The sequence below is a fragment of the Salvelinus alpinus genome, chromosome 9 (genome assembly GCF_045679555.1).
Source record: "Salvelinus alpinus chromosome 9, SLU_Salpinus.1, whole genome shotgun sequence".
Taxonomy (NCBI): domain Eukaryota; kingdom Metazoa; phylum Chordata; class Actinopteri; order Salmoniformes; family Salmonidae; genus Salvelinus; species Salvelinus alpinus.
The window spans coordinates 17,360,618-17,377,324 of record NC_092094.1 but is presented as its reverse complement, the minus strand read 5'-3'; the positions used below and the strand labels follow the sequence as shown (position 1 = coordinate 17,377,324).

The window sequence follows — 16,707 nt, the reverse complement described above, 5'->3', positions numbered from 1 at the left end:
ACACTACAGTGTCATATGATAGTTTAAGAATAATTTACTTATTTGCAATTTTGTACTTTGCTTAAATGCGTCAAATCGTTTAAAGTTCTGTACTCACATGTGCCATGTCATCTAGACTGCTAAAGATGTACTTCCTGGCCTCTTTGGATTTCATCCCAGTCTCAGTTTCATGTTCCCCTGTCAGCTATAGAAATAGGAAATGGGAGTCTTCAAAATTCAGACATGCATTCTCTAGAATTCTGCCTAGCGTACTCAGAACTGGGTGTGCTTATGGTATATGATGTCAATGTTCAGTAGTCACACGGTGTCAGTGCGCGTTACCTTCAGTCTCCAGGGAGCATAAGGCGAGTCAGACTCTTTGCAGAAGAAGCGGGAAGTCTTGGTCCCCACGTTCAGCAGTTGCTCTCCCGGCAACCCTTGTGTCTGAGATATGTAGCGAATCTGTGGAGCAGACAAAGAGGAAGAAAATATTGTGATTACAACATGAACATAATTATCTTGCGTGTCAGACCTACTCCTATACATTTACAAAGGAATCAGCAACATTTAGTCATTTCCATTAGCCATTACTAGAATACAGTATATACACTGTACATATAAAGTGGATGAAACAGTATAATAATGTTTACAAAGTGACCAGTGTTCAATGACCATGTACAATGGCAACAGTCTAAGTTGCAGGGTAGAGTACTGGGTGGTAGCCAGCTAGAACAGTGACTAAGGTTTAGGGCAGGGTACTGGGCGGAGGTCGGCTAGTGGTGACTAACAGTCTGATGGCCTGGAGATAGAAGCCTTTTCTCAGTCTCTCGGGTCCAAGCTTTAATGCACCTGTACGGTCTCCGCATTCTAGATGGTAGCGGGGTGAACAGGCTGTGGCTCGGGTGGCTGAGGTCCTTGATATGTTGACTGAGCGCCACTTAAAATACACAGGCTAGACATAGGCCTACTTGTGCTCCAAAATTGCCATGGCAACCTTAATACAAAAAACATGTTGCTTATCTGGTAACTTGGTGATTTAATTATTTCTTATTCAAACAACAATTTCATTGCTGCCCATGAGATCATTACTCAAATAATTTTTTTAACAGCAATAGACCTGACTTTTATGTTTTGACACTTGATCTGCCATGGGAGCAGTGACACCGACAGCATGACATATATAGCTACATGTTAGCATCTGTCCCTGACCGTAAAGCCAGTAAGGCTTTTTTCTCACAAAGGGTACTTCATAGCTACCCTCTCCCAGTCAAAGCACTGTGCCTTAGAGCGGCTACAACTACAAGACTAGGCATGAGTTAGGCCATGAGACAGGGCTCTTTTTCTCACTGTGCAAAGCCGCTGTTCCAGCGCTTGACAACAGACAGTAGACCAGTGAGTTTCACTGGCTTTGTTAATGGCTTGATGATTTGGATATTATAGAGACTCAATCAGGTTACCACAACCCTGCATAAACGCAGTGAGAGCAATGATGTGAGAACCTGCTGGTGGTGCGGGGGGTTGCTGGCATGGTGCAGCGGTCAGGGGGCTTCTGATCAGCAAAGCACTATTGCTTGGTCGCTGTCCAAATGACCACTAGACACAAAAATGACAAACGCCACAGCACACAGAGCATTCCCATGGTCTGTCCTTTAAGCCGGGGGACATGGCCCAGACAATTTCCTTTTCCAATAATGTCTACATTAGACATTTTAATATTAATAGGCTTTAAAATCAAACAAAAAGTGGATGCCTTAACCATCCTCGCATTCAGAATCAAAATACACCAGCACACAGGCATCAGGGACTGTTATCCTACTCCACTGATCGGTCTGTCTTCACTGAGCTGTCAGTTCTGCTAGTGATGTTCTCTTCCCTTGACAGTCTGATAGCTTTGGAGATGATAGACCACACACACACACACCGCACCGAATGTTGATCTGTCCATCATCTGGCATTCATTTGACATTCGTTCGCTTGCTGAGTGGTCTGTTTTGGGGACCGTCGGCGATAGCACCTGACTGACATTTGCTAGCGTTTGTACATGTGGAATCAGTTTTCCCGTCGGTAAAGACATCTCTCTAAAGAGCACGAGTGGGGTGCTGAAAGGCCAGCCAACAAGAACAACAAAAAAAACAATACTTTTCCCGATGACGTCGACCCCCTTGCAGCTTACTAAATGAGACAGTCATATAGGCTACACTATGGGACGGTAGCTAGCTAACTGCACACAACACTTCTTCCAAGCTAGCCAGCTGGCCACTGTAGCTAGTATTGAAATTATAATTAAAACACGTAATTTGTTTCAATGAATCAGCTGCCTGTGTTAGCTGCTGAGAGTTAGTGCAGTGTCTGTGGCTAGCTAGCCAGCCATGTTGTGCTAGCTAGTGAATTAGATGATAACCGTTTAGCTAATGTGGCTATGGGCTGGCAGGTGATTCTCATGAAACCAGTTTTAACCATGGCAGTAACAAATTGAGTTAGAAAACCATGAGGCATCTGCAACAATCAACTATCATTCAGAAGACTAAGATGCCTAGTTGATGGCACAGTGTCTTATTTTAAATACATTTGCCTAAATTTTGTACACTTTCACCCCAAATATTCATTACCCAAAATACGTCCCAATTAAATTCTCTGGTCATTTTAAACCATTTTACTTTAGAAAAACCTAAATGATGTGAATAAAACTACATGTTGCTGTAGTTTGTCCATAAATCGTATAAAAGGTATACTATACTGAACAAAAATATAAATGCAACAATTTAAAAGATTTTACTGAGTTACAGTTTAGAAATCATTCAATTGAAATGAATTCATTAGGCCCTAAATCTTTGGATTTCACATGACTGGATGGGCCTGGGAGGGCATAGGCCCATCCACTTGGGAGCCAGGCGCACCCACTGAGGAGCCAGACCCAGCCAATCGGAATTTGTTTTTCCCCACAAAAAGGGCTTTATTACAGGCAGAAATACTCCTCAGGTGATCCCGCAGGTGAAGCCGGATGTGGAGGTCCTGGGCTGACGTGGTTACATGTGGTCTGCGGTTGTGAGGCCGGTTGGATGTACTGCCAAATTCTCTAAAACAACATTGGAGGCAGACTATGGTAAAGAAATAAACATAATTATCTGGCAACAGCCCTGTTGGACATTCCTGCAGTCAGCATGCCAATTGCACACTCCCTCAAAACTTGACACGTCTGTGGCATTGTGTGACAAAACTGCACATTTTAGAGTGGCCTTTTATTGTCCCCAGCACAAGGTGCACCTGTGTAATGACCATGCTGTTCAATCTGCTTCATGACATGCCACACCTGTCAGGCGGATGGATTATCTTGGAAAAATTCTTACAAACAGGGATGTAAACAAAATGTGTTTTTTGTTGTTGTTGAGAAATAAGCTTTTTGTGTGTATGACCCCAAACCGGTCCAAATGTAACATGCGGTCAGAAAATCGATTTTGAACGTTGTGACAACTGATGCTTCCTTTGTAATGGTGTTGACAGTCATTGATCTAAAAGTAATTTGACACGCCGAACGACCCCAGGCAATATCAGTTGCTTAGTCAAACTGCGCACTGTGCCCAGCTTCACCCACTGACCAATGCGAGATAGGCGGAATATTTATAATCTTGCGCACCATCAGCATTCAAACGCTAAAATGGCTTGTGTGATATTAGGTTGTCACTCAACTATAAAACCTATGTAATTTGCTAGGTTATGGTCATCTATGTGCTGTTGAAAATGGTGTTTTACCGGAATAAAAGTAAGCTAACGGAGACGACTCATCTGGCTATACAATTGATTTTATAGTTTTGCTTTAAACAAGTTTATATGGTAATTTTAGATATACAGGGTAAAGTTGATAATTTCATAACGAGGACAGCAATCACTTTTGTTAGGAGCACTGCATGTCCGAAGCAAGTGGAAAAGAGAAGATCACTCCGTAAAAACCATTCGATTTTGAGATGGGGGGTGAAATCCAAAGTTGTGCTGTATATGCATTGGCTAGGTCATTGCTCATTTGTAAACAATAATGATACATAACTATCCTAAACACTTAATCTGCAAAAATGACAAATGGGTGATAGTGTCAAACTAAAACGTATCGTTCCTGTATTGTATCCCATCTATCTAGATATCAAATCTTCTTGAAAGGGAAAGATGCACATCCCTATTAGCTAGTTAGCGAGCATTGGCAAAGCAACACACACAGGGACATGCATTGCCAAACTAAGCTTAAAAGGATACTTCAGGATTTTCGACTTCCCCGGAGTCAGATTAATTTATGGATACCATTTTTATGTCTCTGTGTGCAGTTTTAATGAAGTTGCTAACTAGCGTTAGCACAATGACTAGAAGTATATGGTAACTGCTGGCATGCTAGTAGATACAAGAGACTACAAGTCATTGCAAAAATGCTAGCTAGCATTGGCTCACAAAACTACCTCCAACTTCTATCATACTGATATCCATGAGCTCACTGGACTCTAGGGAAGTAGAGGGGTTAAATCCCAAAGTGGCAATGCTACTGCCACGTGGTCTGGAGTATTTGAACAAGGCTGACAGCTTCAAGGTTGGTGCTGTGTAAACTCAAACTAATTGACTGCCGAAACTCTGTTCAGAGATGCTAAGTACTCTCAGCAGGCAAACATTTGTCAATCCTAACAGTGTGTCTGAGCATATAATCCTTATATCTATTGACAAACATGTACATCAATCTAAGTAACATAATACATTTTTTTAAATCCTCAAAATCAGTCAATTTAAGATAGTTTTTTTGCATAAGCTGCTGTATCTCAAGCCACCGCATCCATCTATGTTGCCCTTCCACATCTGCGGTGAAAGGTGACAGAGATACAGCTGTGTTCCTCAGACCAGGAGACATCCCGAAAACCGGTCTTCACACAAAAACGTCTGTAGCGTCCGAACGGTTTGGCCTGAAAACTGTTGAGACCACTATGGAAAGGGGAGACTCTCACGAGCACTATGTTGTTCTCCGTCTTGCTATATAACCCCACACAAGTGTCACGTAAGGTAACCCATGCAAAATAATGGAAGTATGGAGGTAGTTGTGTGGTAACAAAAATAAGGGGTTAAATGCGTTTTTAAAAACACAAATATTTCCTGAGTGTTCTTATATCTCCTAGATATAGGACAGGCACTTCAAAACCGTATTCCTTATGATTTATGTTAGCTTAGTACCGCTCTCCTCCCCAAACTTTTAGAGGTTATAACTTCTTATGGCTGCAGGGGCAGTATTGAGTAGCTTGGATGAAAAGGTGCCCAGAGTAAACTGCCTGCTCCTCAGTCCCAGTTGCTAATATATGCATATTATTATTAGTATTGGATAGAAAACTCTGAAGTTTCTAAAACTGTTTGGATTATGTCTGTGAGTATAACAGAACTCATATGGCAGGCAAAAACCTGAGAAAAAAATCCAACCAGGAAGTGGGAAATCTGAGGTTTGTAGGTTTTCAACTCATCGCCTATCGAATACACAGTGGGATATGGGTCATTTTGCACTTCCTAAGGCGTCCACTAGATGTCAACAGTCTTTAGAACCTTGTCTGATGCTTCTACAGTGAAGGGGGGCCGAAAGAGGGGATTGAGTAAGGTCTACCATGACCTGAACATGCGCTGACCATGCACGTTCATGTGAGAGCAAGCTCTGTTCCATCGCACTTCGGAAGACAAAGGAATTATCCGGTTGGAACATTATTGAACATTTATGTTAAAAACATCCTAAAGATTGATTCAGTACATCGTTTGACATGTTTCTACTGACTTTTACGGAACTTTTCGACATTGTCTGCTTTAAGTGAACGTGCTTCATGACTTTGGAATTGTTTACCTAACGCGCTAACAAAAGTAGCTATTTGGACATAAATGGACATTACCGAACAAATCAAACATTTATTGTGAAACTGGGATTCCTGTGAGTGCATTCTGATGAAGATCATCAAAAGGCAAGTGAATATTTATAATGTTATTTCTGACTTCTGTTGAATATATCCGCACAATATGGCGGATATATTTGTGTCTTGATTGGGCTCTGTGCCAACCTCAGCTTATTGCATGGTTTGCTTTTTCCATAAAGCTTTTTTGAAATCTGACACAGCGGTTGCATTAACTTCTTATGGCTGGGGGGCAGTACTGAGTAGCTTGGATGAATAAGTTGCCCAAAGTAAACGGCCTGCTCCTCAGTCTCAGTTGCTAATATATGCATATTATTATTAGTATTGGATAGAAAACACTCTAAAGTTTCTAAACCTGTTTGAATGATGTCTGTGAGTATAACAGAACTCATATGGCAAGCAAAATCCTGAGGAGAAATCAAAACAGGAAGTGAGAAATCTGAGCTTTGTATGTATTCACCAGAGTCCCCAATGAAATCCCCTTGAGATATTAATGATGTTGCACTGCCTAGGGGTTCCACTAGATGTCAACCATCAATAGAATTACAATGAGACTTCTATGATGTTGTGAGAGAATGATAGCAGAATCTTTCAGGTGTCTGGCAGTCAGCCATTTTCTGATCACGCTTATTCCTCATGGTACCCACTTGCGTTCCATTGCTCATGAAGACAAGAAGGAATACTCCGGTTGGAACTTTATTGAAGCTACATATTAAAAACAACCTAATGATTGATTCTGTACTTAGTTTGAAATGTTTCTTCGACCGGTAATATCCCTTTTTGAAGTTTTTGTCCGATGTAACGCTGACCAGAATGAGCGTTTGGATATGTATACCAAACGCGCTAACAAAAGAAGGTATTAGGACATAAATAACGTACATTATCGAACAAAACAAACATTTATTGTGGACCTGGGATTCCTGGAGTGCTTTCTGATGTAGATCATCAAAGGTAAGGGAATATTTATCATGTAATTTCTTGTTTATGTTGACGTCAACATGGCGGCTAATTGTGACTAATTTGTCTGAGCGCTGTCTCAGATTATTGCATGGCTGGCTTATTCCGTAAAGTTTTTTTGAAATCAGACACAGTGTTTGCATTAAGGAGAGGTATATCTATAATTCCATGTGTATAACTTGTATTATCATCTACATTTATGATGAGTATTTCTGTTGAATGATGTGGCTATGGAAAATCACTGGATGTTTTTGGAACTAGTGAATGTAACGCGCCAATGTAAACGCATATTTTGATAAATATGAACTTTATCAAACAAAACATACATGTATTGTGTAACATGAAGTCCTATTAGTGTCATCTGATGAAAATCAAAGGCTAGTGATTAATTTTATCTCTATTTGTGCTTTTTGAAACTCCTCTCTTTCACTGGGGGGAAAAAAATGGCTGTGTTTTTCTGTGGCTATATGTGGTGACCTAAGATAATCGTTTGTGGTGCTTTTGCTGTAAAGCATATTTGAAATCGGACACTGTGGTGGGATTAACAACAAGAATAGCTTTTAAATGGTATGAGATACATGTATGTTTGAGGAATTTTAATTATGAGATTTTTGATGTTTTGAAAATGGCGCCCTGCACGTTCACTGGCTGTTGTCATATCGATCCCGTTAACTGGATTGCAGCCCTAAAAAGTTAAGCAGGTACTTTTATTTACCTGGTCATACTCCAGTGCTCCTGGGTAGAGGGGCCAGCCCAGGAAGAGCTCAGCGATGACACAGCCCAGGGACCACATGTCGATGGCCTCACAGAACGGCAGGCCCAGGATGATCTCTGGAGCCCTGTAATACAGGGAAGACAAACAGGACAGAGGTTAGCGGGGAGCAGTTTCAACAACCATTCTGAGACAAGAACACACACCAGGCATTAGATTTGTTTTAAATCAGAGGGCAGGAAACTCAAGATATTATCTAACATGATTTATTGTGGGGCCTCATGTAGGACGTCACACAAACAGAATGCAGTATGTGAATTACTTCTTCAAATATTGGGATTGAGAACACACTGGTTACATCAAGCTGAAGAGTGACACTTGTGGACTTTGACGGCCATTAAGCAATTTTGCGGGCATTACTGCGTTCCACTTCCTTTTAAAAGAATGGCCAATCAGTTACCAGTTTTAAAAAAGGCTATGCAACGTGGCAGCCTTGACAACAGAGAGGAAACATCCGTTGCCTAGCGATGGTCAGACACAACACCCTAATGAAACCATTATAGAGTGACACTGTCGTCACTCGGTTTAACACGTTTCACCTCCCAGCCAAATGACCACCTGCTGACAGGAAATCTCTGTCTGCGGATAAATGCTGAAAACAAATTCAGCAAGGGAAGGCATGACAAAATAATGACTAGAGAAGTGCAAAATGAGAACACACCCAGCTCACAGCCTGAGTAAAAGACAACACAGAGGCAGATGTGTACTCTATATCCAGCCATGGACCACACTGGCAACAGCTGAGGAGATCATGTACACCCACAGGGGGACTGCTGCTCAAAGTTAGCCTCCTCAGGCACCATTGTGTGAAGAGATAACACATACTTCCCGATAGCTGAGGTTTTGCAGCAACGCCTGTTAAAGAGGACTGTCTAAAAGGAACATAAGTACAGTTCATGTTTTTCGACCATGGGCTGAAACCGGAAGCAACAATTAACAACTTCCTGTTAGAGCAGGAAGTTAGTTACATAAAGGAAAGGAGAGGAAACTGACAAACTCAATATCAACTTAATTTCAGTGTTTGTCTTAATGTGGAAATTAAGTCAGTGTTATCCAGAGAAGAGACAGACTTCTCCATTCTTTTAATGTTCTGTAAAAAGGGGAAGGGTGGAGGGAAAATTACTCCTGTACATAGTGTGCTTACTGCCAAGTTCAGACGAGTCTATTAGGTCATATTACAAAATGTTCTGTTAGAGATATAGCCTAACCTATTACGCCAACACCTAAATAACAACAGCATTAACTAATATTGCCTAGATATCATGCGAGTAATTAGATTCGTCCAGGTTTGAGCAGGAAGTTAATGTGCTAATGGTGGGTAGCCCCAGTCAGTCTCCAGAGAACATGCTTCCTAGGGTACTGTCACAGATAGAACCATTGAGCCAGGTGTTTCACCGGCTGTATAAATCTGAAGCATCTAGTTGGCATTTCCACTCACCACCAAATATGGTGATGTGATGAAGCCTAGTGGCCGGCAGTAGGAGAAGACTGAGCGCGATGGATTTCAGGCGACATTCGGCAAATTCTCTCATCGATTAAACATTTGATCTCAATACAGTTCCATTCGCAAAACTACAATCTGTTACGATCAGAGTGGACTAAATAGACTACCATTTGCCAAAGTAAAAAAGAAAAATGCAGTTGTTTAGGAGTGCAAGGGCGAATTGAGTTATTGCACACGCGCACTTCACAGAGTAGGCGTTCCCTAACATAAATATATGCTAGAACGTGTCAATAGGATCTCGCTACCTTGTGCTTGGCTCTGCCAACCTCCTTGCTTGTTCTGCCCATCCATTAAATGTGCTCCCATTGGAAAAGACAGGCTGTGGTCCATCTTGGGTTAGTTATTTTAAAAATCTTTGCTACTGTGACACTCATGTATCTGACCACCAGGTCAACCAGGCCTGAGGGTCAGCCTCCCTGTGGGCCAGGAGAACACTGAAAAATGCAGCTGTTCTGGGGGAAACAAGTGTCTTCCACAGGCCCAGGAGCAGAATATATCTAACCATAGTCCTAACTAACCATCTACTGAAATAAACACGTGTCAGGGGAATGGAGATGAGGGGGGAGCTGTGAGGGAGTCTCTCAACCTCTGTCTTCACCTGCACCCAGCTGTGCTGACAATCTGAGTGACATTGGCCCTCCCATCCCCACAGCATGCTGCTCTCCTGCCATGGTTCTCAAACAATACTCATGGGTTGACTAGCTAGTGATCTCCACAGCTGATCATCACTGCCATGTGTTCTTTGGAAAACCTTGGGAACTGGAGAATGCTTAAATGTACTACAACAACCATCCATTGAGATGCCTTAACAGGGGTAATGGATTATAACCCGGGTTAGCCCATTAACTAAGCAACAAAACAAAGAACAGAAGCGCTCTTTGAAGCAAATATCACCCGATTGCATATCTTAACTCTTGCAGCAGAACAGGGGACTATATTCACTGCCCTCCAAATTCACAGAAAGACCAAAATTCCCCCATACAAAACGCACCAGTAACCGAAATTCCCCCATACAAACGCACCAGTACCCAGAAACAGACTAGTTCATTGCTCCCAATTTTTTTAAATTAAAAAAGTTGGGTATTTTGAAAAATGGCATGATCATATCTCCTCTAAGCTAGTGCATTCTTCATGGGTTGGGGCTGGAGTGTGTATGTGTGTGTGGATGAACCTGTGTGTGCGTATACGTACGTGTGTGTGTATGTATGTGCGTGTGGCTCACTCCCAGTGGGGACAGCCTACCACCCATAACTCAACTCTGGCAGTGTGATAAAGGCTGCAACCATGGCCTGCCTTTCCAGAAGCTGCCTGTACAACACACACTATATTTGATGGAGCACAGCACTTTGTGAAGCCTCGAGGGGGGCAACCATTTCCAGAATTAAAATACACTGGACCATTCACATGAGAGCTGCATTAACTAGGTAAAAACAGACCAACCTGACATAGCTAACATAACACGATGTCAACGGAGAGCTTGGAATAGCAGCCAATCGGAATTTAAAATTAGAATAAACAGGGAGGGAAGATGGCTAGCTAGAAGCTTTTCAAGCCACAGAAGGGGGCATCATTTACTTTCACTCAACAGTCATTAAATATCCTCCATGCCTGATTGGGTCATTAAAGAAACACTGAGAAGTGCCTGTGCACCAGCAGATAACCACTCTCCTACTGGAGAAGCTACAGGATAAAGACGCTAGTGATGGGGAAATATGCAAGTTACATTTTGCAATATTACTTTTGTATGATATTATATCAATATTTGACTCAGTATTGATTTTTTTTGCTACTATAGTGTAAGCTAGAGCTAAATCGGCTCTACCGGCGCCAGAACATTAGTATTTTTCTTCCTGGAGCTTGTTCTCCATCTGTTTAAATAGCGAGCAAACATGTTTTCAGCACTTTTATTTCCCAGACTGACCAAAACTTGTTTTCTCATGCTCGCTCATGTCACTCTGCAGCAGACATATATAGCAAGCAATGTTTGGCACATATAAAAATAAATAAAATAGAAATCGCATATAGGGCTGGGCGATATGGCCAAAATATTTTATGTTTTTGAATAATAAAAGTCCTACATTTGCTTTATGAGTAGTGAGTGATCCTAAGGTGGCAACACATACATTCTAAATTATTTCAATGAGTTTCCAACCAAAAATAATTTCCTGCATTTCCATCAATTGCTGCATTTCTTGCACTCAATTTGAGATAATTTCCACACTGCCATGATATGGGCAAAAATAGTAGGCCTTCATTTTAACCAAATGTTGCAATTGAGATTTAGATCAAAACACTTGGGTGAACTTTTGGAATCATGGAAATAGAATGTTGTTTATAATTCTATAGTTAGAATATAAATAACAGTGGACACTTTGAATATAGTGTTTGATATGACAACGAATGAAAATGCCATGGATGAGTTATTGTGACAGGGTAGGAACCAAAGTGATGTTCAGTGTTTCCTAGTGGACCCTATAATCTTTGGCTACATTAAATCTTTATTCACGTAGCCAATATATTCATGCTTCCCCTCTTCCTCTTTGATTTAGAAGATACTGTTGCACAAACAACATGCTGATTTAAGCCTCCATCAGCACTGGTATCAGGCTGTATTAGCTACCTACGTTTGCTCTGACTCAGTACTTTTATTAGCTGGCCAGCTAACAAGCGATTTATCTTAACTTGCTAAGAAAATACAAACTAGCTGTTTGCAGATGTAAGAAACACAAACTAATACTGTAATTATAGAACGCTAGTGGATTTATATTAAGATCAAAGTGGAAACGATTGTTGCATGTGCTGCATTGACCATGCACACTTAATGAAAGTGTCTTGTGGTCAAGCAACAAATGCGCTCCTTGAGTGACAGGGGGTGGGACTAGGTCTATGTGGAAAGCATCACACACACACACACACGTGAGAGAAAACGTCCATTTGTATAGTTACACACGGCATATCACATTTAACAAACTAAACAATCAAATACCATTTTAGAAGGTAAAGTAAAAATCCAAACCAATCCGTGCATCAATACCGGTATACGACCCAGCCCTAATCGCAATACATATAGAATCGTGAGAATCGCAAAACATCTTGCAACGGCACCAACGTATCGTATCACGAGGTCCCTGGCAATTCCCAGCCCTAATTATAATGAACTGCTGGTCTGGGGCCTGGGAGTCGGGCTGTGACCACCCATTCAAATGAAGGGCAGACCCACAAACATAACCTAAGAGCAACGCGGTTCCATTAGAAAGTCAGGGCTAAAATCAACAGAACAGAAGGAAATGGGTTTCTATTTCTAATCACGCAACGAGGAAATGCCTTGATTTATTTTTTCCTGTGTCTGACTTGTATTGGTCTGCAGGTTGAAGATAAATACACAGCCTTGGTCGTCAAGCTGGAGGGGATGAGAAAGGAACTGTCATTGCACGTGACACTGGCTCCCCGTCACATCCTAACATAAATCGGTCTTGAGCATGAAACACACCGAGAACCTAACTGCCGTTAGATACTTATAGCGGGAGGCCATTCCTTCTCTTGCTAGAACAAAAAATGGTACCTGCTGAGTGCCAACCCAGTAGCGACAAACCTAACGATTCTACTTGTAGCATTGTAATGCTCGTCAGTGGCCAACAACTTTACTTTTTGCCAAACAGAAAGCACGAACCCTCACGTGAGGGAGCCAAAATAAAGGAGGGGGGAAAAAAGAGGACATTTTCTACATACATCCACAGATGAGCCAGTCACACTACATATGCAATGTAGCCTGTGGGATGGGTAGCTAGCCAAGTGTACAGACAATGCACACAACACTAAATAGTTCCTCCAAGCTAGCAAATCACTGTAGCTAGTATTGGCATATTTAAAAATCACAATGAATTCTCTAGTTTCCCTGAAACAGGAGTGTTATCTGCTGAGTTAATGCAGTGTCCTTAGCGATTCTATATTGTGGTAGATAGCGAATATGCTAACATTAGCTAGCTAAACATTTGGCTATAGGCTGGCAGTATGGGATTATGAAGTGTGAATTAAATTGTTTCTTGGCTAGTATCAACAAGGGCTTTCTAAAATAGCAACATTAGCACAGATAACTTGGAATCTAGACCATAAGCAAAGCGCACAGATATGCCAAACAAACAAGGATGAACACAAGAGATTGACTGCCAACACTGTTCAGAGGTGCTATCTACTGTTGGCAGGCAAACGTTTGACAATCCTACTGGTGTGTCGGAGCTTTTATAGGGCTGCGGCCTAAAACTCAAGTCACGTGACATCTCGTTGCGAGCGTGAGCGGTAAGGCATGGAAGACGCATTCCAGCCTGAGGATCAGCCCTAAGGCAGCATTCAGACTGTAGAATAGCACTCCATTGACCCCATCTGCTGTCTGTCAACACAGGACATTCAGACTTCATTAGGGCATCAGCCCAACCATGATCACAAGACCTGATTTAATGTGCCAATTAAAAAAACAGTCCTAATCAAGCAGCCACAGACCATCGTGTTCCTGACCATTTCTACTTTAATGATGTATACCGCCAAGGGCATGTTTCGCTGATCAAACAGCAGCCCTGGTTGATCTGACCACACAGCCTTCTCTCTACTGTGGGATCAGACAGCCATAGAAACTTCAATCTTGATCTAAAAGGGAGTTAGGCAATGCATTAAAACAATGTGGTAGAGTAAATATAAAATCAGGTGGTGAGTGTGCCACTGGTCTGATTGACCCTGAACAACTAAGCATGCAAACCCACTTCACACCTGTAAAACTAAACCCCAGCTCAAACATCAAACAGGAGGGTAGAGTACTAACAATTTCCAGGGTTTAAAAAGGAAACTTCAGGATTTTGGCAATGAGGCCCTTTATCTACTTCCCAGTGTTAGATGAACATGTGGTTATCATTGCTAGGTCTCTGTGTCCAGTATGAAGGAAGTTAGAGGTAGTTTCGCGAGCCATGGATAACTAGCGTTAGCGCAATGACTTGAAGTCTATGGGTATCTGCTAGCATGCTAAAATCCCAAAGTATCCCTTTAATGCAGGCAATAGCATATCATGTTTCCAGCATTACAGGAAGCCACAAAGCAACATCGACTAGGATCTGTAGCAGACATAAAAGGCTACCAGCACAAAAAAAGATCAGCTTGGTTTTCAAAACATAGCCTGGGTCATCAGAGGACAGCAGCTTTTCTAAGCGGCATAGGTACCGAAAAGGAATGAATCCAAGGGATATGAATGTAGGCAATACGCACGGTTTATCACAGAAACATGTGCAATCTTGAGCATGAGAACAAACACCACAGACCCTGATATTGACAGGTAAAGCAATAAATAATACCAGCAACAGTACCATGACAGCCAACATGCTTACTGGGCCAAAATCACATGAACAGCTAAATGCAAAGTAGAACAAACGCATAGAGAGCTCTACACCAAGATGAGATACACTACTAGGGTAACTAATTGGTGGCTACATGGATGGTTTCTACTACACCCTTTGGTGTAAATCTTCTGTTTGGTCTTCACGGTTTGATCATCAACGCCATGCAAAAATCAACTGCTCTCATTCCCTCTAGGCATTTCATTACACCAAGACTCAAGTAATTTACCAGGCCTTGGCTAGACAGACTGGCCTCTGGTCAAAGGAGGCTGAACCCATGATTAGGTCATCGGAAGCAGCTAGTTATTCCACAATTCTGAGATCTGTTGACATTAGATCAGATGAAATATGTATGCAGGCCGTGGATTAGATACGAACCAAAACCTTGGTGATGAAAAGTGCAGTTTGCATAGAAATCAAATGACCTGTTTAGTAGGCACATGGGAAAGTGGGGAAAAGAATATACCCTGAACATTTCAAAATTTACTGGAGCTGAAGTAAAACAAAATGGCCATCAAACTGCAAACAAAGTACAAGTACAGAATGTACAGATTTTAAGGATGCAGCATTCAAATTCCTGGATCTATGGAATGAGGTCCAACCTAAAACAAATGTTAACTTCTTATGGCTGCAGGGGCAGTATTGAGTAGCTTGGATGAAAGGTGCACAGAGGTGCCCAGAGTAAACGGCCTGCTCCTCAGTCATAGTTGCTAATATATGCATATTATTAGTAGTATTGGAAAGAAAACACTCTGAAGTTTCTAAAACTGTTTGAATTATGCCTGTGCGTATAACAGAACTCATATGGCAGGCAAAAACATGAGAAGTTCCACTTCCTGTTTGGATTTTTTCTGAGGCTGCTAGATTTTCAACCAAGCTCCCAATGAAATTACAGCGAGATATGGATGAGTTTTCACTTCCTACGGAGTTCCACTAGATGTCAACCGCCAATAGAACTTTGTCTGATGACTCTAATGTGAAGGGGGGCCGAAGGAGACAGGAATGAGTAATCACTGCCATGAGGTGACAACGCATTGAACACGCGCGTTCACGTGAGAGGCAGCTCCGTTCCATCTCTCAACTGAAGTCAATGTAATTCTCCGGTTGGAACGTTATTCAAGACGTATGTTAACAACATTCTAAAGATTGATTCAGTACATCGTTTGACATGTTTCTACTGACTGTTACGGAACTTTTGGACATTTCGTCACGTTATAGTGGACGTGCTTTGTGACTTTGGAATTGTTTACCAAACGCGCTAACCAAAGTAGCTAATTGGACATAAATAACGGACATTATCGAACAAATCAAGCATTTATTGTGGACCTGGGATTCCTAGGACTGCATTCTGATGAAGTTCATCAAAGGAGACATTTATCATGTATTTTCTGGTTTCTGTTGACTCCAACATGGCAGCTAATTTGGCTATTATTCTGAGCGCCGTCTCAGATTATTGTATGGTTTGCTTATTCCGTAACTTTTTTTGAAATCTGACACAGCGGTTGCATTAAGGAGAGGTATATCTATAATTCCATGTGTATAACTTGTATTATCATCTCCATTTATGATGAGTATTTCTGTTGAAACGATGTGGCTATGCAAAATCACTTGATGTTTTTGGAACTAGTGAATGTAACGCGCCAATGTAAACTCAGATTTTTTTTATATAAATATGAACTTTATCAAACAAAACATGCATGTATTGTGTAATATGAAGTCCTATGAGTGTCATCTGATGAAGATCATCAAAGGTTAGTGATTAATTTTCTCTATTTCTGCTTTATGTGACTGCTATATTTCGCTGGGAAAATGACTGTGCTTATTGTGGTTTGGTGGTGACCTAACATAATTGTTTGTAGTGCTTTCGCTGAAAAGCCTATTTGAAATCGGACACTTTGGTGGGATTAACAACAAGATTACCTTTAAAATGCTATAAGACATGCATGTTTGAGGAATTTTAATTATGAGATTACTGTTGTTTGAATTTGGCGCCCTGCACTTTCACTGGCTGTTGTCATATCGATCCCGTTAGCGGGATGCAGCCATAAGAAGTTAAGGCCAATCAAGTCTGCCATGAGAGAACATGAGCTGCAGAAATTAAAATGAGCTTTGTGAACCAGAGGGAGGAGGAGAAAGAAAAACAGTGCTGTTGCATAATGGTGAGGGATTTCAGTTTTACTGTGGCAAAGGCAAATATCACTGGTG

General features: G+C 41.5%; 1 protein-coding gene across 2 annotated transcripts in view; it reads right to left on the bottom strand.

The window, feature by feature from the left end:
* LOC139584420 (homeodomain-interacting protein kinase 3-like) overlaps window positions 1-16,707 on the bottom strand; it is a 51,591-nt gene that overhangs the window by 16,883 nt on the left and 18,001 nt on the right. For both annotated transcript variants that reach the window (XM_071416223.1, XM_071416224.1), the window contains exons 2-4: window positions 7,564-7,687; window positions 322-441; window positions 98-184 (exon numbers count right to left, since the gene is read on the bottom strand). In XM_071416223.1, coding sequence (XP_071272324.1) covers window positions 98-184; window positions 322-441; window positions 7,564-7,687 — 331 coding nt within the window. The remainder of the gene's footprint in view (window positions 1-97; window positions 185-321; window positions 442-7,563; window positions 7,688-16,707) is intronic.